This window comes from Equus asinus, chromosome 21 (genome assembly GCF_041296235.1).
Source record: "Equus asinus isolate D_3611 breed Donkey chromosome 21, EquAss-T2T_v2, whole genome shotgun sequence".
NCBI classification, from domain to species: Eukaryota; Metazoa; Chordata; class Mammalia; order Perissodactyla; family Equidae; genus Equus; species Equus asinus.
This window is the reverse complement of record NC_091810.1, coordinates 85,516,173-85,536,837: the sequence shown is the minus strand read 5'-3', so window position 1 is coordinate 85,536,837 and position 20,665 is coordinate 85,516,173. Positions and strand designations below refer to the sequence as shown.

Below are 20,665 nucleotides of genomic sequence, written 5' to 3'. Positions count from 1 at the left end.
TGCACTACATATATATATATATATATATATATACAGACTACACATTTTATATACATACATAAATATTTTATCTGTTTAGGGCTTCAAGCAGCAAGCTCTTACAGTATCCACAGATCCTGAGCATCGCTTTGAACTTGCTCTTCAGCTTGGCGAACTAAAAATTGCATACCAGTTAGCAGTGGAAGCAGAGGTATGTGCTAATGCATGGTTTTTCATAACTGATGGAAGGGTCAGTAAGTACTTCCGTGTGTGTTTAGTATAAGTTGTGTTGTTAAAGTTTTCTGAAATGCGTATTAGTGACTCATTTTGGTGAGGTTATTGCTTCTCTTTGATCTTTTTAAAAAATGCATTATGTTAATCTTTGCATAAATTAAATGGATTATATTGGAGATATTCTGAGCATTCTAATTTGTTTAAGAAAAAGTGTTTTCATTTCTTATGAGATCTGTTTTAGAAGAGAAGGAAAGATATAAGATAGTAGATAAAGTAGTCTGGGAACTCTAAAAGAGTGCAGACGTAGTAGTAATTTGCCAAACTAGTGAGAAAGATGGTTTTAAAGAAGGATTCTTAGCTTTTAAGACAGTTGCTGACATTTTTATGATCTTTGTACATTGAGGGCTCCCATTGTGGTTTAAGTCTAGCATTTGCTGGTAAGCTCATTTCACATGTGCTAAATAAATTCTAGATATGTTAAGATCACCACCAAATGTGCAGCTTTTTATTTGATTTATGAGAAGCTACAAATGACAGATATTTATTATTGTTAATTATTTAACGACATAAGAAACAGTTTTCTACTCTGAAAAAATATTAAATCACTCATTAAAATAATTGCAATCTAATTATCTTAAAAGTTCAGTTAGTTTTAGTTTCACTGTATAATTACAAAATAGAAATATAATGGGATTGATGATTATTCGTGCATCATTAAAATTGATTTGTGTGTTTGAATTAATTTTCTATATGTGAGAATTTCCATTTTGTCATTCCATTCTTAGAACCAACTTAACAAGCACAGCTCAGTGTATATATATAAAATACTGTCAGCACAGTAATGCTCAGGTTAACAGAATAATGTTGATGTTGGAAATTCACATGTTTATCTTCAAAGGTATCTTAACTTGGAAACTCTTTCTTACAGTCAGAACAGAAGTGGAAACAACTTGCTGAACTTGCTATTAGTAAATGTCAGTTTGGCCTAGCCCAAGAGTGCCTGCATCACGCACAGGATTACGGTGGTCTCTTGCTTTTGGCCACTGCCTCTGGAAATGCTACCATGGTGAACAAGCTAGCAGAGGGGGCCGAGAGAGATGGCAAGAATAACGTGGCATTCATGAGCTACTTTTTACAGGGCAAGTAAGTATTAATCCAAGGTCTGAAAGAAGGGGCATTGTAACATAAAAATGCTTATTTGTGCACTGACTTGGAGGGTGGTTTCTCGAGAGGAATGTGAAGAACGAACCCTGGAGACGGAGCTGATGCCGGACTGAGTGGCTGCTCATGGGGGCAGTCAGAGGCAGACAGCACTGCTGTGGTGGCACTCACCTTCAGCAAGGGATGCTCTTAGCACATTTGGTCTAAATGTTTGAGCAAAATTATAAAATAAAACACAAAAATATTCATTAACCTTGCTCTAATACTTTTTTTTTTTTTGGTGAGGAAGATTGGCCCTGATAAGATGTGTTGCCAGTCCTCTTCTTTTTGCTTGAGGAAGATTCTTGCTGAGCTAACATCTGTGCCAATCTTCCTCTATTTTTTGTGTGTGGGATGCTGCCTCAGCATGGCTTGATAGAGCAGTGTGTAGGTCTGCACCTGGGATCTGAACCCGTGAACCCCAGGCCACCGAAGCAGAGTACATGAACTTAACCACTATGCCACCAGGCTGGCCTCAATACCAACTTTTTAAACCCCACACTTTATTATAAAAACTTTGAAATGCACTGCAGTATATGTATTTATAAATTCATATACCTGTAAGAATAGGTTCACAATTCCTTATCCATAATTCAAAGATCCAAAAGTATTCAGAAAGTAGTTTTTTATAACTTTTTGATGGCAAAACCTGACCTGAACTCTGATTTATCTATTGTTAGCTGCTTTTACGCCCCTTGGAATGTTTTACCATACTTAGTATTCATGTATTATTGTAGAATATTAGTGTTTGACTCGATGCTGAGGATGTTAATGTTTAGTGTATGTACTGTATTATTACCTTTCTGAAATCCAAAAAATTCTGAATTCTAAAACACATTATCCACTTTACCAAACTTACACAGAAAAACAATTGAAATTAAGAAAAGAAAAAATAGACACTTGGATATTTTCCTACTGGGCACCACTGGATTGTCCAGCACAGCCCATGTTGGAGACACTGCCCTCAGTATTCCCACTTGAGAAACTGAGTTTCTGCTCCTGTATCTTCTGAAGCCTTTAAGATGGGCTCATCTAAGCTGCTTTAACTTGTCTTGAAAAGCCCCTGTAGATTCTTCTTAGGAGTTGGTGAAACAAGGAGATTGAAAATGGTCACAAAAGCTGTCTTATCCATCATAGTCCTGGAGTCCCCTGATTATGTAACACACTCGTGGTGACAAGTTAATGGCTCAGGGACAGAATGAAGCGTCTGTGTGGGAGTTGGGGAGGGAATGCTGACTTTGCAGCGCTAAATCCACATTTCTTTAATGTGTTAAGTGCCAGCATTATAGCCTTTATGCTTGGTAATAGTGCCTCTCCTGTTTAATCTTTAGGCTTGATGCTTGCCTGGAGCTCTTGATTAGAACCGGACGACTGCCAGAAGCTGCCTTCCTGGCCCGGACTTACTTACCCAGTCAGGTTTCAAGGTACAGACTTTTCATTTTAGGAAGAAATGTTTCAGATAAAAACAGCACACTTACTCAGTCTTCCTTTGGTTCCCTGATATCTGTAATAGGGTGGTGAAACTCTGGAGAGAAAGTCTCTCAAAAGTCAATCAGAAAGCAGCAGAATCCCTTGCTGATCCAACAGAATATGAAAACCTTTTTCCTGGATTGAAAGAAGCGTTCGTTGTGGAAGAATGGGTGAAGGAAACACATGCTGATCTGTGGCCAGCCAAACAATACCCACTTGTCACAGTGAGTGGCCAGGATGCCAGGCCTCATTTGGTCACCCTGTGACTACAGGGTGGATTTGCATTCACAACTTAAGGTTTTGAACTGCAGTACATACATTGTTGTTGGATTAAGAGCTAATGGGGGATTTAGGACAAGTTCATAGATGAGTTCTGACTTTAGAATATTTTATTTCATCATTGCTTTGTTCTCTGCTAGCCAAATGAAGAAAGAAATGTTATGGAAGAGGCAAAAGGCTTTCAGCCCTCAACATCTGCAGCTCAGCAGGTCAGTAGAATACTACTGTGATAATCTGGTTGAGATTTGTTCATTTTAAGTATCATCTCCCACTTCCTAAATCTGATCAGCCTTCCCTTGGGGAAAACTTCAAATTACTGAACAAGTTCCTTTGTTTTCACATGTATCTCCATTTGGGTTTTCAGGAACTTGATGGAAAACCCGCTTCTCCTACTCCAGTTATCGTGGCCTCCCACACAGCCAAAAAAGAAGAAAAGGTACAGACATCATACCCAAACTTCCCACTGGGACCCCAGCCTCATGCCTTCCTCTGCATTGCATGAGGTGTCTGCAGAAGGTGCAGCCTCTGCATTTTAAGTGATGTAATCAGTTTCAGAGCAGGGCTTTGAAATGAATGGGGAGATGCCCTTTTTTGAGTGACTGCTGTTTTGGTTCTCTTTGGATCACCAATCAGAGAGAACTTGTCTTTAACACAGTACTACATAACTCACCTCCTTCCTTTTCTTTGCAGAGTTTACTTGAACTGGAAGTAGATTTGGATAATTTGGACTTAGAAGATATTGACACAACAGATATCAACCTAGATGAAGATATTCTGGATGACTGAACATAATGGTTCCCATTTACCCGTTAAACAGCTCATTATTGGGCCCAGGTATTGATCGTCACCCTGACAGTGCTTTGGACTCTGAGAAACTCCTTAGGTTTTTATATGTGAACACTGTGGCCAGCTAGGAGCATAACGCGCCCCCTCCTCTTAGGAGGAGTGTATGCACAGCATCTAAATCACTGTTTCCTTGTTAACTAAAACAGAGGTGGGCTTTGATCTTTTTTCATATTGTCACTAGACCATATCTCATAAAATTTTCTGAACTAATGAAGATACTTCAGAGTTTCTTTCTGAATAATGAACATAGGCTTCTAGTTTTAGAAGGCTGAGCTAAAGCTCCACCTCACCTAGGATCAGCCTCCATCTTCTTTTCTTTGCATAACTAAATGATATTTTCAAATATCATTATCACATTTTTTCTTATAACAGAATATCCATGCTAGAATTCTCTAACCTGGTTTTCTTGATCTCACCGCATTAATCCCCTCAGTCTGTGTAGCTTGGGTTCTTGTGCCTTGCCCTGATTTTGTCTAGTAGCTACCTGTCTCTGGAATCAGAGTCTGAAATTCCAGCTCCCCTGACCTCATTAAGCAGGGCTGTTTAAATTACCTCCTCGCCTGTTTGGTAACACAAAAGCTATAGTACGTTTTTTCTTTTTTACACTGCTCTTGTCTGCTTAGGCAACTTCATAATCAGGCACTGAATTATACCTCGCAGTGATCGCATCACCTGGTAGCCTAGGAAAGTGAGTGGGTAACAAATTTTTCTTTGTATTTCTGTACTATTTAAAAAACAATTTTATTGGGAACTCCAAATCACTACCTTTTAATTCTGACATTTTTGAAGCATTCAGCTCAATATTAACAGAGAAAGCTGGTTAGTATTTAATAAAATGAAATTTATTTAAAAAATATTTTCAGGAAGCTGCAGAATGGCTAATGAATGCTTCTTGATAAGCTTGCAGTGTTAATTCTATATATGCTCCCTTCTGTGCTTCTGTTTTTGCAAAGACCTGTTTAAATTAAAAAAAAAAAAGTTGTAAAGCAATAGAACATACACTGAAGTTTCCAGTTTGGAGACTTCATTATCCCAGTGAAAAAGTCTTCCAAGTTTCACAGTTCTTTTTTCTGGTTATTCTTTTTTCTGGTTATAAAACAGAAGCGTACTACATGGACTGAAAACAGCATCCAACACAGTTCAAGCAATACGAATTCTAAATGCCAGAGGCATCTTAATATGACTGCCGTTTCTTTTAGCCTGTTTCCAGAAAAAAATTAAGAAAACCTGACATTGCACCTCCTGCTAGATCAAAATGAAAACCATCCTTAAGAGTGAGAGTTAGCAAACTAATTTTTTTCCCTAAAAGCATTTTGCTTTATCTGGCTTATCACATAAAATCAGGCTTGGTACTGTAGTTTCTCTCTACTCCTCCCGGGATCTCATCACTGGTTGTTTTTATCCTGTAAGCTTTATAGCTGCTTTGCAGTTTGCATAAAGTACTGGGATAGAAGCTAGATCCACAAAACCATCTCTCTGCTGAGCATCTTGGGCTCCAGCTGTAGCTCCCCAACCCCGTCTGTCTCTGTCGTCCAGGCTGAAGAAATATGAGGGCTCTAATCACTCTGTTTCCACGGAGTGGAGACCACAGTGTTCCACAGAAACCACTATTCACGAATCTGTTTAGTTACCATTAAATATGACCCACTTTAGAAGACTACCCAACTCAGTTAGCACTTGACAACAGGCAGTGTGAAAAAAGTTCCTTTACCTTAATTAATTGTAATCCCTCAGCAGCCTGCTCCTTGGCCTCTTGAGCTGACTGGCTGTCTGGATACAGAATGTGATACAGCTGGACCAAGCTGGAGGCATCATCGACTCTACAGTGAAAGAGTTTAACTGTTATCGAGGGGTTTTTTTCATTTGCTTCACAGTCCTATAAAAACGTGTGCCATCTTAAAACTAAATTACATTTCAGACTTTCTTAGGGCCAGAAAAACTTTCTTAAAGGCCTTCCATTTTATAGTTTCAAAGGCGTTTTCAGGAAAATGGGCTAATTTAGGCTTCACACCCACCTACTCTGTGGTAGGTAGGCAGGAGTCACTATAGGCAGGGCCCAATTTATGAAAGTGAATATATTCTAAACGTGGCTGTTTTCTTTTTGGACACAGAAACAGCATTCCTAATGGTAGATGATTTCTAGGTCAGCCCACTTCACCAGCAGATAATAATGTAATCCAACTCGGAGGGTAAGAATATGCCTTCATCCTACATAATCCAGAGGCTGGTGGTCATGGCGATGCTCAAAGCCACCTGCCTTTAAGTGCAGTAGCAGTGACATCTCCTAACATGTTTTCACTGAGACTCCGAATTAACAGATAAATGCCTCCACAACAGTCTAAGGAAAGACTCCCAGGCCACTTGTCTATTCATAGGAACCCATTAGTTAAAAATTACCATCCTAGTGAAGCAAATCTGAAATTACACACATCAGACGAGTCAGGTTCTACTTCGGCCATCTAACTTTAGTGTCACACAACTCTTTGATGAAGCCAGAAAGAGAATTCAATTCTTCTGGTTTGTATTTACCTTTTTGGAACCCTAGAAACAATTTTTATCAACATTAAAACTTCCCTAGCCTTCTCCAAACCATCACTATCTTCTCACACAGTCAACACCTTCCTACCACTTGCCTACCAAAGCTGAGAGGACATATAAAAATAACGCTTCCAGAAAATGCTTGTGCTTTTGAGTTCTGCTGTATACACTTAGTGAGCTACTGACTTCTAGTTGGGGGTGAGGACACCCTATTCACTCCTCCCTCAGCTATCACTCTTCAACCTTCCCTGCTTTCCTGTGACCTGAACTGAGGTTAGTGAAAGCTATCTATCACTCGACAATATAATGTTACCACTGGGAAAATAACATAGCTTAAATACAGATTTACTGTGACGGTAGTAAGAATTTATTTTACCTGCTGAGATCATACTTACAAATCTCTCTGAATCTGGTCAATCAGTAAACCATCAATCCTTTTTTTATTTACAAAATACCAAGCCATTCCACCAAAATGTCTTGTTGAACGTAAAAGGTCATACTTTCCATGTTTATCTATATCTTCGTAGGTCTGATGGTGAATCTAGCCACATAAAACGCAGTTTTCAGAAACATGAAAAAAGAAGTGAGCAGCATTACTGGATATACTATGCTAGCACGAGTGCTGCGCAGGAAAGTTATCAGTGGAACTAGGTCTCCTTAAGACCTGCCTCCGCTATCATTAACGAATAGGTTCGATTTAGACCAGCCTTCCACTGTAGAAGTACGTGCAGCCTGGAACAAGTCTGTCGAACATTTACAGCCATATCAACTACTTTTCAGCAGCCAAGCATTATCTATGAAGTACCTATGACATACTTATAGACCACTGGAAACAACGGACCACCATTTCTTGGTCACTGGGGGGAAAAAAGAAATCAAGAATGTTCTTTTACTCCTCTCCTTTTCTCCTAGCCCATCAACTACCCCCATTCCATCTTATTAACTAATGTCCCTTCAGTTCTCCTTCCAGATTGATCTTCCCAAATAAGGACTTTGATGAGGGCATTCCTGTGTTTAAAAGGCTTTCAAAGGCCTGCTGGTTGAAGTCCAGATTCCTCAGCCTAGCATCTCAGGTCACCCATGATATGGCCCCATCTACCTTTCTAGCTTAATCTTAAACCACTCCCCTCTATATAAAACACAGCACACCCTATCCTAGTTCCTGTCATCACCTATACTATCCACAATAATACGTTACACATGGAAGGTACTACATGATTATTTATTAAATTGAACTGTAAGACACATTCATTGCGTTTTGGGAAATTCTGGTAAATAACTTTGTTCCTGAGTGATAAATTGAAAAGAGGACAGGCTTTGCCATCAAGTTTGGGTCCTAACTCTACCACTTACTAGCTGTACAACTTTCAGCAAGCTACTTAACTCTCCAAGCTTAAATTCTCTCATCCTTAACTCAGAGGTGGTTGTGGGGATAAAATATCTATCTGGTATACATATCAGGTACTCAAGAGGTATTCAAGTATTTCCCTTCTCTTTCCCCTGTATCAAAGCTTATAACCTAACTCATTGTGCTAGATTAAAAGTCTTACTCATAACCATACTTAAAGCCCATAATTTAGAAACTATAAAATATACTCACTTTGATATATTCAGCAGAATCTGGCTCAAACTGGGCAACACAGAGATTAAGGACATCAACATGCCGGTCCTGACTGTACATTGTCTAAAAGCAAACAGCAGAGTAGGAATTAGATGAAAGGAAAACCAAAGTTCAACACCTCTTCTGATGCCGTGACAGGCCTCCCCATCTCCACACAGGCCCCATCTGTGCCCATCAAGAAGCGTGCACAAGTACCACAGGCTTTGTAATTGTCACACCTGGATTCAGTCCCAGCTAAGCCAGTTACAAGACAGATAATCCTAGTTAATCATTAGACATTTACCTGTGTTTATCAAAGCAAAATGCCCAGCAGCATCAGAGCCAACTGATTTAACAAAGAAACCATCACCACTGACTCTGAAACCAGTCACCTTACCTTAAGATTTTCCTCCTTGAAAATTATTGGTGTTAAAACTCTGCGACCTTCCTTTGGGAAATAAACTTGTATCATCCGGTCCCGTTCTTCCCAAGAGGCTTTGCGTAGTGTGCCACTTGGTTCTCTGACGACAATAAAACGTTCCTGAAATAGAAAACATAATCAAGGATGAGTTTGTGAGGACTTATTTTTAGTTCCAGTGTTCCACTAAGCACTATTATAAAAATAATTTGCAATCAACAATATAAAATGCAACTGGGCAAAGTAACATGGAATCACATGTATGATTTCAATGATAATTTTAAACCGCAGAGACTTGGCAAGATTTGATACTTCCTTTACTAATCACTGCTGTGCTTCTGACCATCAGAAATCTAAAACGAAAGTATTTACTAAGTGCCAACTATGGTCCTAAAGTGGGTTCAATATATAACATGGTTCAACTAAAAAAAGCTGATCTGAGATTCATCAAAGTCCATTTCAGTGGAAAGAAGTGCTGTAAGGCCTTTCCAAATTGTTTCACTTCCCCATCCCCCAGAGTCTCTCTTATGACTCACTTTATGATCCACTTTTCAAGTCCCTGGGATACATAGATACAGGAAACAAACTGGTGGTTATCAGAGTGGAGAGGGGGTTGGCGAAATAAGTGAAGGGGATTAAGAGGTACAAACTTCAGTTAGAAAATTAGGAAGTCATGGGGATGTAATGTACAGCATAGGGAATACAGTCAATAATATGCTAATAACTTTGTATGGTGACAGATGGTAACTAGACTTACCGTGGTGATCATTTCATAATGTATATAAATACTGAATCACTATGAAACTAATCACACCTGAAACTAATAGGATATTTGTATGTCAACTATACTTCAATAAAAAAATTTGTAAAAAAATAATAATAAAGTCCCTGGGATAAAAGGAACAAACCCAAGAATGTGGGGTTTATGATTCCTCATACTGGCATGAGACGTAAATGTGTCAGAGAAACTGACCAGTCCACCTGCCTCTAGCCTCTTCACTCTTCCGACTGCCACATCCCAGGACTCAGGATCACTTCCTCTGAATTCCACTCACTGTTTGTACCACTCAACTGGCTATTTATCATGTGCAAGGTTCCTGACACCTCTCAGATATTGTTATAAAACTCGAAAAGGACAGGAACTGTGGATTATAATTCTTTGCAACACCTGGAGTGACTTACACAGAGCTTTGCACATAGCAGCTAATTGATACACATCTGATTAATGTACTGACTTTTCAGAGGTATAAGAGTTTTGAGGATAATATAATTAAAACTTTCATCAAGTAGTGCAAATAGGAAAAGAACCAGCAAATGCCAAAATAACACAATTGTTCCTCAAAAGGATTTTGGTAATTTGAATTCCAAGTTCCCTTCTCCCTTTCAGGTTATAGAATGCTCCCACAACCAGCCTTCACAGCACTGCAAACATGAGTAAAGCACCCCAAGCAAAAATTCTAATTAAAATGAAACTCTGTGATCCTTGTTCATTATGTCAGGTATACAGGCAGTTGATATATAGACATGCACATTGCTCAAATCATGTCTTCTAACCATTATTTATGATAAAGAGATTAATATGGGGTGGCCCTTCTCTCAACCATAGCATTATACAGAATTCTTCTGCATTTTGTGGGCTGAACTGTAAATTATTCTCTTTTTACCCTTTACTTGAAAAGGTTCAAACACAAAACATGTATTTTCTAAGTGCCAGAGTGTTCTCCTGGAACTGGCAATCAAGGGAAGAAGAGCTAGAGAAGAAAAACTCCCACAGAAGCAGCAGTGCTGTCTGAAAGTTACCTGGGGATATCTGCCATTCTTCGTGCAAATTCTGAAAAGTGAAAATCCTTTGGGAAGTGTGGGTTTTTTGGCATCATCAAGAATTTACAGGAAAGAAACTCTTCATCTTCTCAGAAAGCTTCAGCTCAGTCAGTCAGTCTAACTTGGACAGAAAGAATCCCCCTTCTCCCACTGCCTTAAGATCTCTGCCTGTTTGTGGTTTGAGTGTGGGTGTCTGTCTGTAAAGCCCTCGTTCTATCTCAGCACACCTGCCTCTAGTCTTGGAGTTAATCTGGAATATACTGGGTGCATAATCTGTAGGGATATGGTAAGATGATGATGTGGGGCTGGTCTGCAGCTCTCTTCTTCCTTATGCTAATCTTCTAGAAGGATCTCACCCAGTCACAGGAATTCTGGTGTGGAAGATTCAGACAGCTGGGTCACATGATGCTAAAACCTTGTCCCAGGCCCATCTCCACATAAAGATCACTTTGCGATGAGAGGTATACTCACCCGGTGTGGTATGCTGTATGATATATCAGTAAACACGTATTTGGCTGTTTCTGTTCCTTCCAAAATCTTATCTTCAGCTAACACGTCATTTATTGGCGCTCGCTCTTCCAGAACTGGTGGCATTTTTAATCGTACTTTAGCTGCCTCAACTGCCTGTCTTGTAGCCTAATGAAATAAAATATTTTTTAAGGAATGCCACAGGGTTACAGACCAAAAGGACCATCTGACAAAGGAGATACTAATCAAAAATGCTAAGGACTGCAAAGAGAAGGAGCTGTAGCCATGAACCAGTGAGTGAAAAGCGAGACTCGGGATCCTGGACCCTGGCCCTTGCCTCTGGTGTGACTGAGAACACCGGCTACAGGCTCGACCAGTCTCAAAACAGCAAAGGAACGCTCTGAGACAGAGCCAGGGCACACAAGAGCTGCTTCAAATAGATAAAGGGTTTCGTTTATTGGGTGCTTACTACGTGCCAAATATCGTTCAAATACTCTGAACGTATCTAGCTCATTTAATGTCCACAATTACCATGAGAGCTAGGTGCTATTGTTATCTCATTTTATCAGAGGGAAAATAGAGGCACAAAAATGTTAAGTAAACTGCTAGGAAGCACTGGGATTTGAACCCAGGCAGCTCCACTCCAGAGCCCACGCTCCTCACCACCGCCCACACCCTCCATGCCATTCTGTCAACAGTGATTACCTCTGGGCGGTGAAAGGGGGACTCAGTCTTCGTGTGATACACTATCGGATATTTGAGTTTTTGCTATGACTATAAATAACTTTTGAATTAGAGCAATAATGCTTCACATATTCATACATCAAAGCGTTTTCCACAAAGTACTCAATACCCACGACTCCAGGAGGACACTGGTGCCTGGAGTAGGATGCTGTTCAGCAAGATCTCATAATCTCACCAAAGCTTCAGCCTCAAAGCAGCTCACAGCAGATGTTTCTCCAGGAGGGAAGCTGGAGCAGGCAGGACAAAAAGAAGGATGCTCATGCTGGTTTTGGAGCAGAAGGCTCTGCTTGGACACCCAGAGCTGACCCACATGCCCTGGCCTGCCTGATTTTGGTCATGCTCCCTGCTCCTTTCTGCCTGGCTGCTCGCCTTTTTCTTTTCTTTTCTCGGTTCTGTGCCTGAACACGCCCTCTTAGCTGTGGAAGAGCAGCTATCAGCATCTGGAGCGGCCTCTGGAAATCTTGTTTAACCCTTTAAAGGAAGGTATTCTACCAATATTCCTGCACTGACATACCTCTTCCAGCTGTGCCTGGGTCATTAGCTTATAGGTTGGTGGCTTCAGTTCTTGTATAGCTGGCTTAAAAACCTTCTGCAAATTCAAGCCTGTCATCTTGATGAGTATGGTTTGGACTTCCTCATCCATAAATGTAGGTTTCTTGATCTGTGAGCTACCAGATTCTGTGAAAATGGGTTTCAGTATATAAGAAGATGGCAAAAATGACAAGCCAACAAGACCTCTAAATACAAAAGTCAACAATAAAAACGATTAACACAATGTCTACTCATTCCTTCACTTAAAATTTATTGAACATTCACTAAGAAAAGGAGAGTTTCTGCCAAAAAGGCACTCAAAGTCTAGTGGAGGAAGCAGTAGGAAAAAAGTACTTCATGTAATACTGCTGCGACTACTAACGGTTGTTGCCACTTACAGAGCTGTCTCGCACATGCCAGGCACTGCAGACACTTTCAGGAACGCTGACAAGAACCCACAAACTAGCTATTGATATTCCAGTCTTATAAATGAGGAGACTGGAGCCTGCCTAAAGACAACTGGCTATTAAGTTGTAGAGCCACAATTTAAAACAAGGTTCATGCCACAACTAGAAGGACCTGCAACTAGGATATACAACTATGTACCAGGGGGATTTGGGGAGATAAAGCAGAAAAAAAACAAATTGGCAACAGTTGTTAGCTCAGGTGCCAATCTTTCAAAAAACACCAGAGTTCATCTGATTGTAGAGCCTGTATCAACTGTGATCTACCATGGTGCTCCTCAGTGTAAATGCTACATACAGGGAGGTACGAGGGGTTGTGTGACTAAAGAGCCAGGAAGTAAACAGAGCCTGGGAGCAGAAAGGGCATGGTAGGGTCAAAGACGGCTCACTAGGTACCTGAGTAGGGCAGAGAAAAAAGGGAAGGAGACTCTAGGCTGAGGGGGTGCTGCTGGGAAAGAGAGGCCTGGATCACTGGATCTGCTACTGCAGAGGCCCTGTGGTGTCACGGAAGAGCCTTGGACAGGAGCGTACACCCAGATCTCAGCTCTGCCTCATGCAGTTTGCCTAGCCCCCATTTCCATTTCCACTAAGAAAAAAAAAGCCCCCCTTCCCAGCCACCTCTTCCTCTGCTGGTCCCATAAATGTTGGTGTCCCTCAGGATTCTGAACTACACCCTTCTCTCTTCTCACATTCCTGATGGATGATCTCCTAGCCTCTAGTAACCTCTATTACTTCTATATGCTGGAGATTCTAAAATCTGAATCTTCAGCCAAGATCATCTTCCATCCAACTACCCAATGGACATCTCACGTGCACTTCAATCCTGCCAAGCAGAACCCATCAACTTTCTCCTGTCTCAACCTCCTTTTCCTACTAATCCCTATCCTAGCACCATCCAATACAATAGGTCCTGTGGGCCAGAAACCTTAGTCATTCTAACTTCTCCTCTACCCTCCACATCTAGCCAAGAGCAGTAAAATAATAATAGTAATGATACCAGCTGACCATCTGTTAGATATTTATTATGTGCCAGTACTTACTGAGCTAAGTACTTTATATACTTAGCACATTTAATCCTTACAATAACCCCATAAATACTATGATTATCCCCATTTTACAAAAAAGAACACTGACACCGAACATACTACTTGTTACACCTCATAAATCTCTCCTTAATCCTCCATTTCCCACTGCCATGACCCTACTCATGGCCAACCTTCTCTCTTGCCTTAACCTCCTAACTGGTCTCCCTGCCTCCATTCTGACCCCATCGTGGACCACTCTCCACAGAACCAGAGTAATCTCTTAAAAATTAATCAAAACAACAGAAAAGTTCAACAAAACTAAGAGTTAGTTCTTTGAAAAAATAAACGACAAACCTTTAGCTACACTAACCAAGAAAAAAAGAGAGAGGACCCAAATCAACAAAATTATAAATGAAAAAGGAGACATTACAGCTGATACCACAGAAATGCAAAGGATCATAAGAGGCTACTATGAACAACGATATGCCAAGAAACTGGACAACCTAGAAGAAAAGGAAAAATTCTTAGAAACATACTACCTACCAAGACCGAATCAGGAAGAAACAGAAAACTCGAATAGACCAATTAAAAGGAAACTGAATCAGTAATCAAAAATCTCCCAACAAAGAAAAGCCCAGAACCAGATGGCTTCACTGGTGAATTTTACCAAACATATAAAGAAGAATTAAGCTAGTCTTTCTCAAACTCGCCCAAAAAAAAATCAAAGAGGAGTGTACACTCCCAAATTCACTTTACAAGGCCAGGATTACCCTGATACCAAAGCCAGAAAAGGATATTACTAGAAAAGAAAACTATAGGCCAATATCCCTGATGAAGATAGATGCAAAAATTCTCAATAATGCTAGCAAACTGAAGTCAGTAGCACATTAAAAAGATTATTCACCATGATTAAGTGAGATTTATTCCTGGGATGCAAGGATGGTTCAAACATACTCAAATCAATAACCGTGATATATCATATTAATAGAATAAAAGGAAAAAAATCATATGATCATTTCAATAGATACAAAAAAAGGATCTGACAAAATTCAACATCCGTTCATGTTAAAACTCTTAACAAATTAGGTGTAGAAGGAACGTACCTCAACATAATAATGACCATATACGAAAAACCCACAGCTAACATCATACTCAATGGTGAAAGATCAAAAGCCTTTCCTCTAAGATCAGGAACAAGACAAGGATGTACACTCTTGCCACTCCTATTCAACATAGTATTGGAAATCCTAGCAAAAGCAATCAGGCAAAAAAAAAAGAAAAGGCATGAGAATTGGAAAGGAAGAAGTAAAATTGTCTATTTGCAGATGATATATGTAGAAATTCCTAAAGACTCCACTAAAACCCTGTTAGATCTAATCAACAAATTCAATAAAGTTGCAGGCTACAAAATTAACATACAAAACCCAACAGCATTTCTATACACTAACAATGAATTATCTGAAAAAGAAATAATGATCACACTTACAATAGCATCAAAAACAATAAAATACTTAGGAATAAATTTAACCAAGGAGGTGAAAGACCTCTATACTGAAAACTACAAGAAACTGATGAAAGAAATGGAAGAAGACACAAATAAATGGAAACGTATCCCATGTTCATGAATTGGAAGAATTAATATTGTTAAAATGTCCATACTACCCAAAGTCATCTATAGATTCAATGCAATCCCTATCAAGACTCCCATGACATTTTTTACAGAAGTAGAAAAACAATCCTAAAATTTACAGGAAACCACAAAAGACCCTAAGTAGCCAAAGCAATCCTGAGAAAGAACTAAGCAGGAGGCATCATACTTCCTGACTGCAAGCGATAGTTTAAAGCTATAGCAATCAAAACAGTATGGTACTGGCATAAACACAGACACACAGATCAATAGAATAGAATTGAGAGCCCAGAAATAAACCCACACATATATAGTCAACTAATATCTGACAAGGGTGCCAAGAATAGTCAAAGGAGAAAAAACAGTCTCTTCAACAAATGGTGCTGGGAAAACTGGATAGTCACATGTAAAAGAATCAAACTAGACACCTATCTTACACCACTCACAAAACTTAACTGGAAATAGATTAAAAAATGTAACACCAGAAACCATAAAACTCCTAGAAGAAAACATAGGCAGTAAAATCCTTAACATCAGCCTTGGCATGATATGCTGGGTATGACACCTAAAGCACAAGCAACGAAAATAAAACATAAACAAGTGGGACTACATCAAACTAAAAAGCTTCTGCACAACAAAAGAAACAAACAGCAGGGGCCGGCCCCGTGGCCGAGTGGTTAAGTCTGCGTGCTCTGCTGCAGCGGCTCAGCGTTTCGCTGGTTCGTATTGTGGGCGTGGACATGGCACCGCTTGTCAGGCCACGTTGAGGCAGCATCCCACATGCCACAACTAGAAGGGCCTGCAACTAAGATATACAACTATGTACCAGGGGGATTTGGAGAGATAAACCTGGAAGAAGAAAAAAAAAAAAGATTGGCCACAGTTGTTAACTCAGGTGCCAATCTTTAAAGAAAAAAAAAAAGACTGGCCGTAGTTGTTAGCTCAGGTGCCAATCTTAAAAAAAAAAAAAATCAGCAAAATGAAAAGACAACCTACAGAACAGGAAAAAATGTTTGCAAATCATATATCCAATAAGGGGTTAATATTCAATATATATAAAGAACTCATACAACTCAATAGCCAAAAAACAAATAATCCAACTAAAAAATGGGCAAAGGACCTGAATACACATTTTTCCAAAGAAGATACATGAATGGCCAACAGGTACATGAAAAGATGCTTAACGTCACTAATCATCAGGGAAATGCAAATCAAAACACAATGAGGTATCACCTCATGCCTGTTAGAAGGCCTAACATCAAAAAGACAAGATGATAAATGCTGGCGAGGATGTGGAGAAAATGTGCAATGATGGTGGGACTGTAAACCTGCACAGCTACTGTGGAAAACAGTACGAAGGTTCCTCAAACAATTAAAATATGATCCGGTAATTCCACTTCTGGGAATACATCTGAAAGAAACAAAAACACTACGTTGAAGAGATATCTACACCCCATGTTCAGTGCAGCGTTATCCACAACAGCCAAGACATGGAAACAGCCTAAGTGTCCATCGATGGATGACTGGGTAAAGACATGTGGTGTATATATATATACAATGGAACATTACGTAGCCATAGAAGACAAGGAAATCCTCTTATTGGTGATACCATGGATGGCCCCTGAGGGCAGTATGCTAAGTGAAGTCAGTCAGACAAAGAAAGACAAATACTGCATGAGCTCACTTATATGTGGGATTAAAAAAAAAAAAGCCAAACTCATAGAAAAAAAAGATCAGATTTGTGGTTACCAGAGGCAGGGGGAAGGGGGATAAATTGGATGAAGGTGGTCAAAAGGTACAAACTTCCAGTTATAAGATAAATAAGTGCTAGGGATGTAATGTACAACATGATGACTATAATTAACACGGCTGTATGCTATAATGAAAGTTAAGAGAGTAAATCCTGAGAGTTCTCATCACATGAAAAAAAGTTTTTTCTTTTTCTTTTTTGTATCTGTATGAGAGCATGGCTGTTAATTAAACTTATTGTAGTCATAATTTAAGATATATGTAAGTCAAATCATTATGCTGTACAACTTAAACTTGTACACTGCTGTATGCCAATTATATCTCAAGAAAACTGAGGGGGAAAAATTCTTTACATTAAAGAAAATGTAATCAAGATCACTCCCATGCTTAAAACTTACCAATGGATTCCAGTATCATTTAGACAGAAAGGTAAGGTGGTCTGCTAACTTCAGTGTGTCCCCACTAGACGATGCGCTCCCTCCAGGCCAGAACCCTGTCTTGAACTCATCTCTAGCACTCCCGGTCCCTCATAGTGCCCGGTACACATCAGGCGCTCAGCACCACTGTCTCCTCGGACAATCTCACCCATTCCCCCAGCTTCAGTCACCATTCTTACCCCAGTGTTTCTCAATCTATACGTAACTACACACTGGATACCTCCATTTGAACCTCAAAGGCACCTCAAATGTAAATGTCCAAAACAGACGTTTAATTCTGTCTCTCTTCCCATCTCTTCACCTCATCTACTCCTGCCTTTTCTTCCCAACTACCCCTCCTTTACCTCCCCCCCCAAAAAGTGTTCCTACAATTAATCTTTTCCCTCTTGGTATAAACAGGACCACTCTCCTCTCAAGCCAAAAATTTGAGAAGCAGCACTCTTCTTTTAAATTTGCATCCAAAGTCATAACCAAGCCTCATCAAGCCTGCCTTTGAAATGGGTTCCCAAAGCCCTATGATTTTGACTTTTGCTTAGGCTGCTTCCTCTGCTTGGAATGCTTCTCCTTTTCTCCCTAGCCTGGTTAACCAGGTCTCCGCTTTGGTCCTATCTCCCAGGAACCCTTCCCTGCCCTTCCGACCTAGTCAGAGTGCCGCTCTTACGTGCGTTCTCCTATCACAGCCCGGGTCCCTCTGCAAGGCCACCACCCTCAGGGAAAAACCCGGGTCCTAGCCCCTAAACCTAGCACGGCGCTTTGCCCAGAGCGGAGCAATGCAGGCTAAGGGAGGGAACGAACGAGCAAACGCGGCGAAGACAGCCCGTGCAGGTCCAGGGGAGAGCCGGCTGGGCCCAGGGGCGCGCCGCGGGGAGAGCCAGGGCTCCGCAGGCGTCTCGCCAGCCCACAGCTCTCGGTGTCCCCGGAGAAAGCTCCAGCGGCCGTGTGGCAGGTCACTTACCGGCCGCGGAGCAGAGCCGACGGCATGGCATTCCCGCCCCGCAGGGCGCGGGCAGCGGCTGGAGCAGGGCGCCGGGCAAGGGCCGAGCTCGGGCCCGGAAACACACCCGTTCTGTGCCCCGAGAACCCGTCAGGAGGCTCCGCAGGAAAACAGACACTCCGAAGGTCGCCATGTTATCCAGGGGCCGCTTGTGCCGGAAGGGGCTGGAAGCGATTCCGGGTCTCGCGCGGTTTGTATGGCATTCTGGGAAATGTAGTCTAGATGAGGGAAGAGGGAGCCGGAAGCGACGCAATTTCTAGGACTTTTATAGTTTCTTGTAAACCGCTTGTTCACACCTAGGTGTTCATGTTCTTCTCTGTGCGTAGAGCCAAAGGTAGAACTCACACCGCCTTCCCTATGTGCTCTTTTTCCTGGACTTTTCTTTCGTTTCCATGCGTCTAAATAACAAATTCCATTTCCTGCCCAAACTTCTCCTAGCCCCAGGTTTAAATCTAATTGCCTATTCAACTTCTCCATTCAAACTTCTCACAGACAACCCCTCGACACACACCTTAAATATAACTCCTGATTCCAATCCCTGATGACCACCACTACCACCATCCCACATTGACTCATATACCTTATTCTCTGTCTCAGAACCTTACTCCCGTCCTTCATAGCCCTTTTCTAAATTTGTGATTATTTTACTCATTTATCTACTTACTTATTTTTCTCACTCCATGAAGACAATGACTCTCTGTATTTTGTTATAATATCACCTAGCCTGGTACATCTATGTGCACAGCAAAACGTCTGTTTTGGACATGTTACATTTGAGGTTCAAATGTTGAATAAATGACTAAATGATTAAATGATCGTGTTGTGTTCTTCCCAGCTGTCCAGGACGCGCAGGGCTTATCCTTCCCTAGACTATCGGTTGGTGCCTGTACTAAGAACTTATCCGAAGGCTTGGCTAAAGAAGGGTGTTAAGTCAACACTTGTTTGAATTAGCTGGACAGGCAGACTCATCTTCTAACCTCACCTCTTCCCCTACTGCCCAGTAAGAGCTCTGTTTGTGAACTCTTTCCCTATTTGGGTGGGGAAGGAGAGAGCCCTAGGCTTGGTGCTGCATTCAGGCATGAGTGCTGCCCTGTGCTTCCCAACACTTCCTCTGACACCTACATGATAGCCAGTGTCAGAGAGTGGTAGTGGGATGCATGCAAGTGTCTCCCAGCCCATTCCCCTCTCTGAGAATTGACCACCTACTTCTCTCCTGTAGCCACTGCTGAGAGGATAGGCCTTAGTGGCTATGTTTTTCCTGTTAACATCCCCCCGGACAGAACTGATGGGGCAATGGTGGATACCTAATGCAGGAGGAATGAATCCATAGGCTGCTGTATTAGTTCTATGTAGCTGCTGTAGCAAATTACAACAAATTTGGCGGCTTAAAACAACAGGAATTTATTCTCTCACAGTTCTGGATGCCAGTAATCTGCAGTCAGTATCACTGGGTCGAAACTGAAGCATCAGCAGAGCTGTGCTGTCCTCAGAGGCCCTAGGGAAGAATCTCTTTCTTGTCTCTTCCAGCTTCTGGTGACTACAGGCATTCCTTGGCTTACGGCTGCATCACTCCAGTCTCTGCCTCCATCTTCACATGACCTTCTCTTCTGTCTGTACCCAGTCTCCCTTTGCCTCGCTATGATAAGGATATATATGATTGCATTTACGGTCCACCTGGATAATCCAGGATACTCTCCCTGTTTTAAAATCTTTAACTTAATTACTTCTGCAAAGACCTTGTTACCATATAAGGTAACATTCCCATGTTCCAGGGATTAGGAGGTAAATATCTTTTGGGAAGGAAGGACATTTTTCAGCCTACCCCAGCTGTCCAAGCACCAAGCAGATTTTCTCTCAATATTTCAAACTAAGAAACACAGAAACTGCAGCTGATGGCAGAAGCTTGCAGTGAATAACTGTTTAGAGTTAGGTTTAGAGCAGCCTTTTTCAGCAATATGCTCACTACTGAATAAGCAGAGAAAACCAGTCTGCAGAGAAAGGCAGGAAAATAGAGCAGAAACAGAGATGGCAGACTATAAGGTTTGAGAAAGAGAGAGATGGAGAAAGGTGCTATCTTAGTTGGAGATTCTCCCATTTTCTTTTCATTGACTTCCTTTACTTGGGCTAAACTAAGTCTTACTGACATGGAGTAACCAAGATTCCTAGTTCCAGCTGTAACCTTGGGCAGATGCCCACATCTTTCAGAGCCTCAGTCCCTCACCTGCAAAATGGGTATAATGA

At 41.0% G+C, this 20,665-nt stretch overlaps 2 protein-coding genes across 4 annotated transcripts in view; one reads left to right on the top strand and one right to left on the bottom strand.

The window, feature by feature from the left end:
* The window catches only part of COPB2 (COPI coat complex subunit beta 2), a 28,122-nt gene extending 23,068 nt beyond the window's left edge, over nucleotides 1–5,054 (top strand). Inside the window, exons 16-22 of the mRNA XM_014852001.3 lie at nucleotides 80–190; nucleotides 1,142–1,356; nucleotides 2,745–2,837; nucleotides 2,927–3,107; nucleotides 3,303–3,371; nucleotides 3,527–3,598; nucleotides 3,853–5,054. Of these exons, the coding sequence (XP_014707487.1) occupies nucleotides 80–190; nucleotides 1,142–1,356; nucleotides 2,745–2,837; nucleotides 2,927–3,107; nucleotides 3,303–3,371; nucleotides 3,527–3,598; nucleotides 3,853–3,948 (837 nt within the window). The 3' untranslated portion in view covers nucleotides 3,949–5,054. The remainder of the gene's footprint in view (nucleotides 1–79; nucleotides 191–1,141; nucleotides 1,357–2,744; nucleotides 2,838–2,926; nucleotides 3,108–3,302; nucleotides 3,372–3,526; nucleotides 3,599–3,852) is intronic.
* The window catches only part of MRPS22 (mitochondrial ribosomal protein S22), a 28,593-nt gene extending 9,977 nt beyond the window's left edge, over nucleotides 1–18,616 (bottom strand). The window contains exons 1-8 of one of the 3 annotated variants that reach the window (XM_014852003.3): nucleotides 18,386–18,616; nucleotides 12,112–12,275; nucleotides 10,857–11,021; nucleotides 8,544–8,687; nucleotides 8,147–8,230; nucleotides 6,942–7,087; nucleotides 5,720–5,828; nucleotides 4,829–4,963 (exon numbers count right to left, since the gene is read on the bottom strand). In XM_014852003.3, coding sequence (XP_014707489.2) covers nucleotides 4,868–4,963; nucleotides 5,720–5,828; nucleotides 6,942–7,087; nucleotides 8,147–8,230; nucleotides 8,544–8,687; nucleotides 10,857–11,021; nucleotides 12,112–12,275; nucleotides 18,386–18,557 — 1,080 coding nt within the window. In that variant the 5' untranslated portion in view covers nucleotides 18,558–18,616 and the 3' untranslated portion in view covers nucleotides 4,829–4,867. Of the gene's footprint in view, nucleotides 1–4,828; nucleotides 4,964–5,719; nucleotides 5,829–6,941; nucleotides 7,088–8,146; nucleotides 8,231–8,543; nucleotides 8,688–10,856; nucleotides 11,022–12,111; nucleotides 12,276–18,385 lie in introns of those variants that run through there. The other 2 variants (XR_011496603.1, XM_070493414.1) reach the window with 2 other exon arrangements.
* Between the last annotated feature and the right edge of the window lie 2,049 nt (nucleotides 18,617–20,665).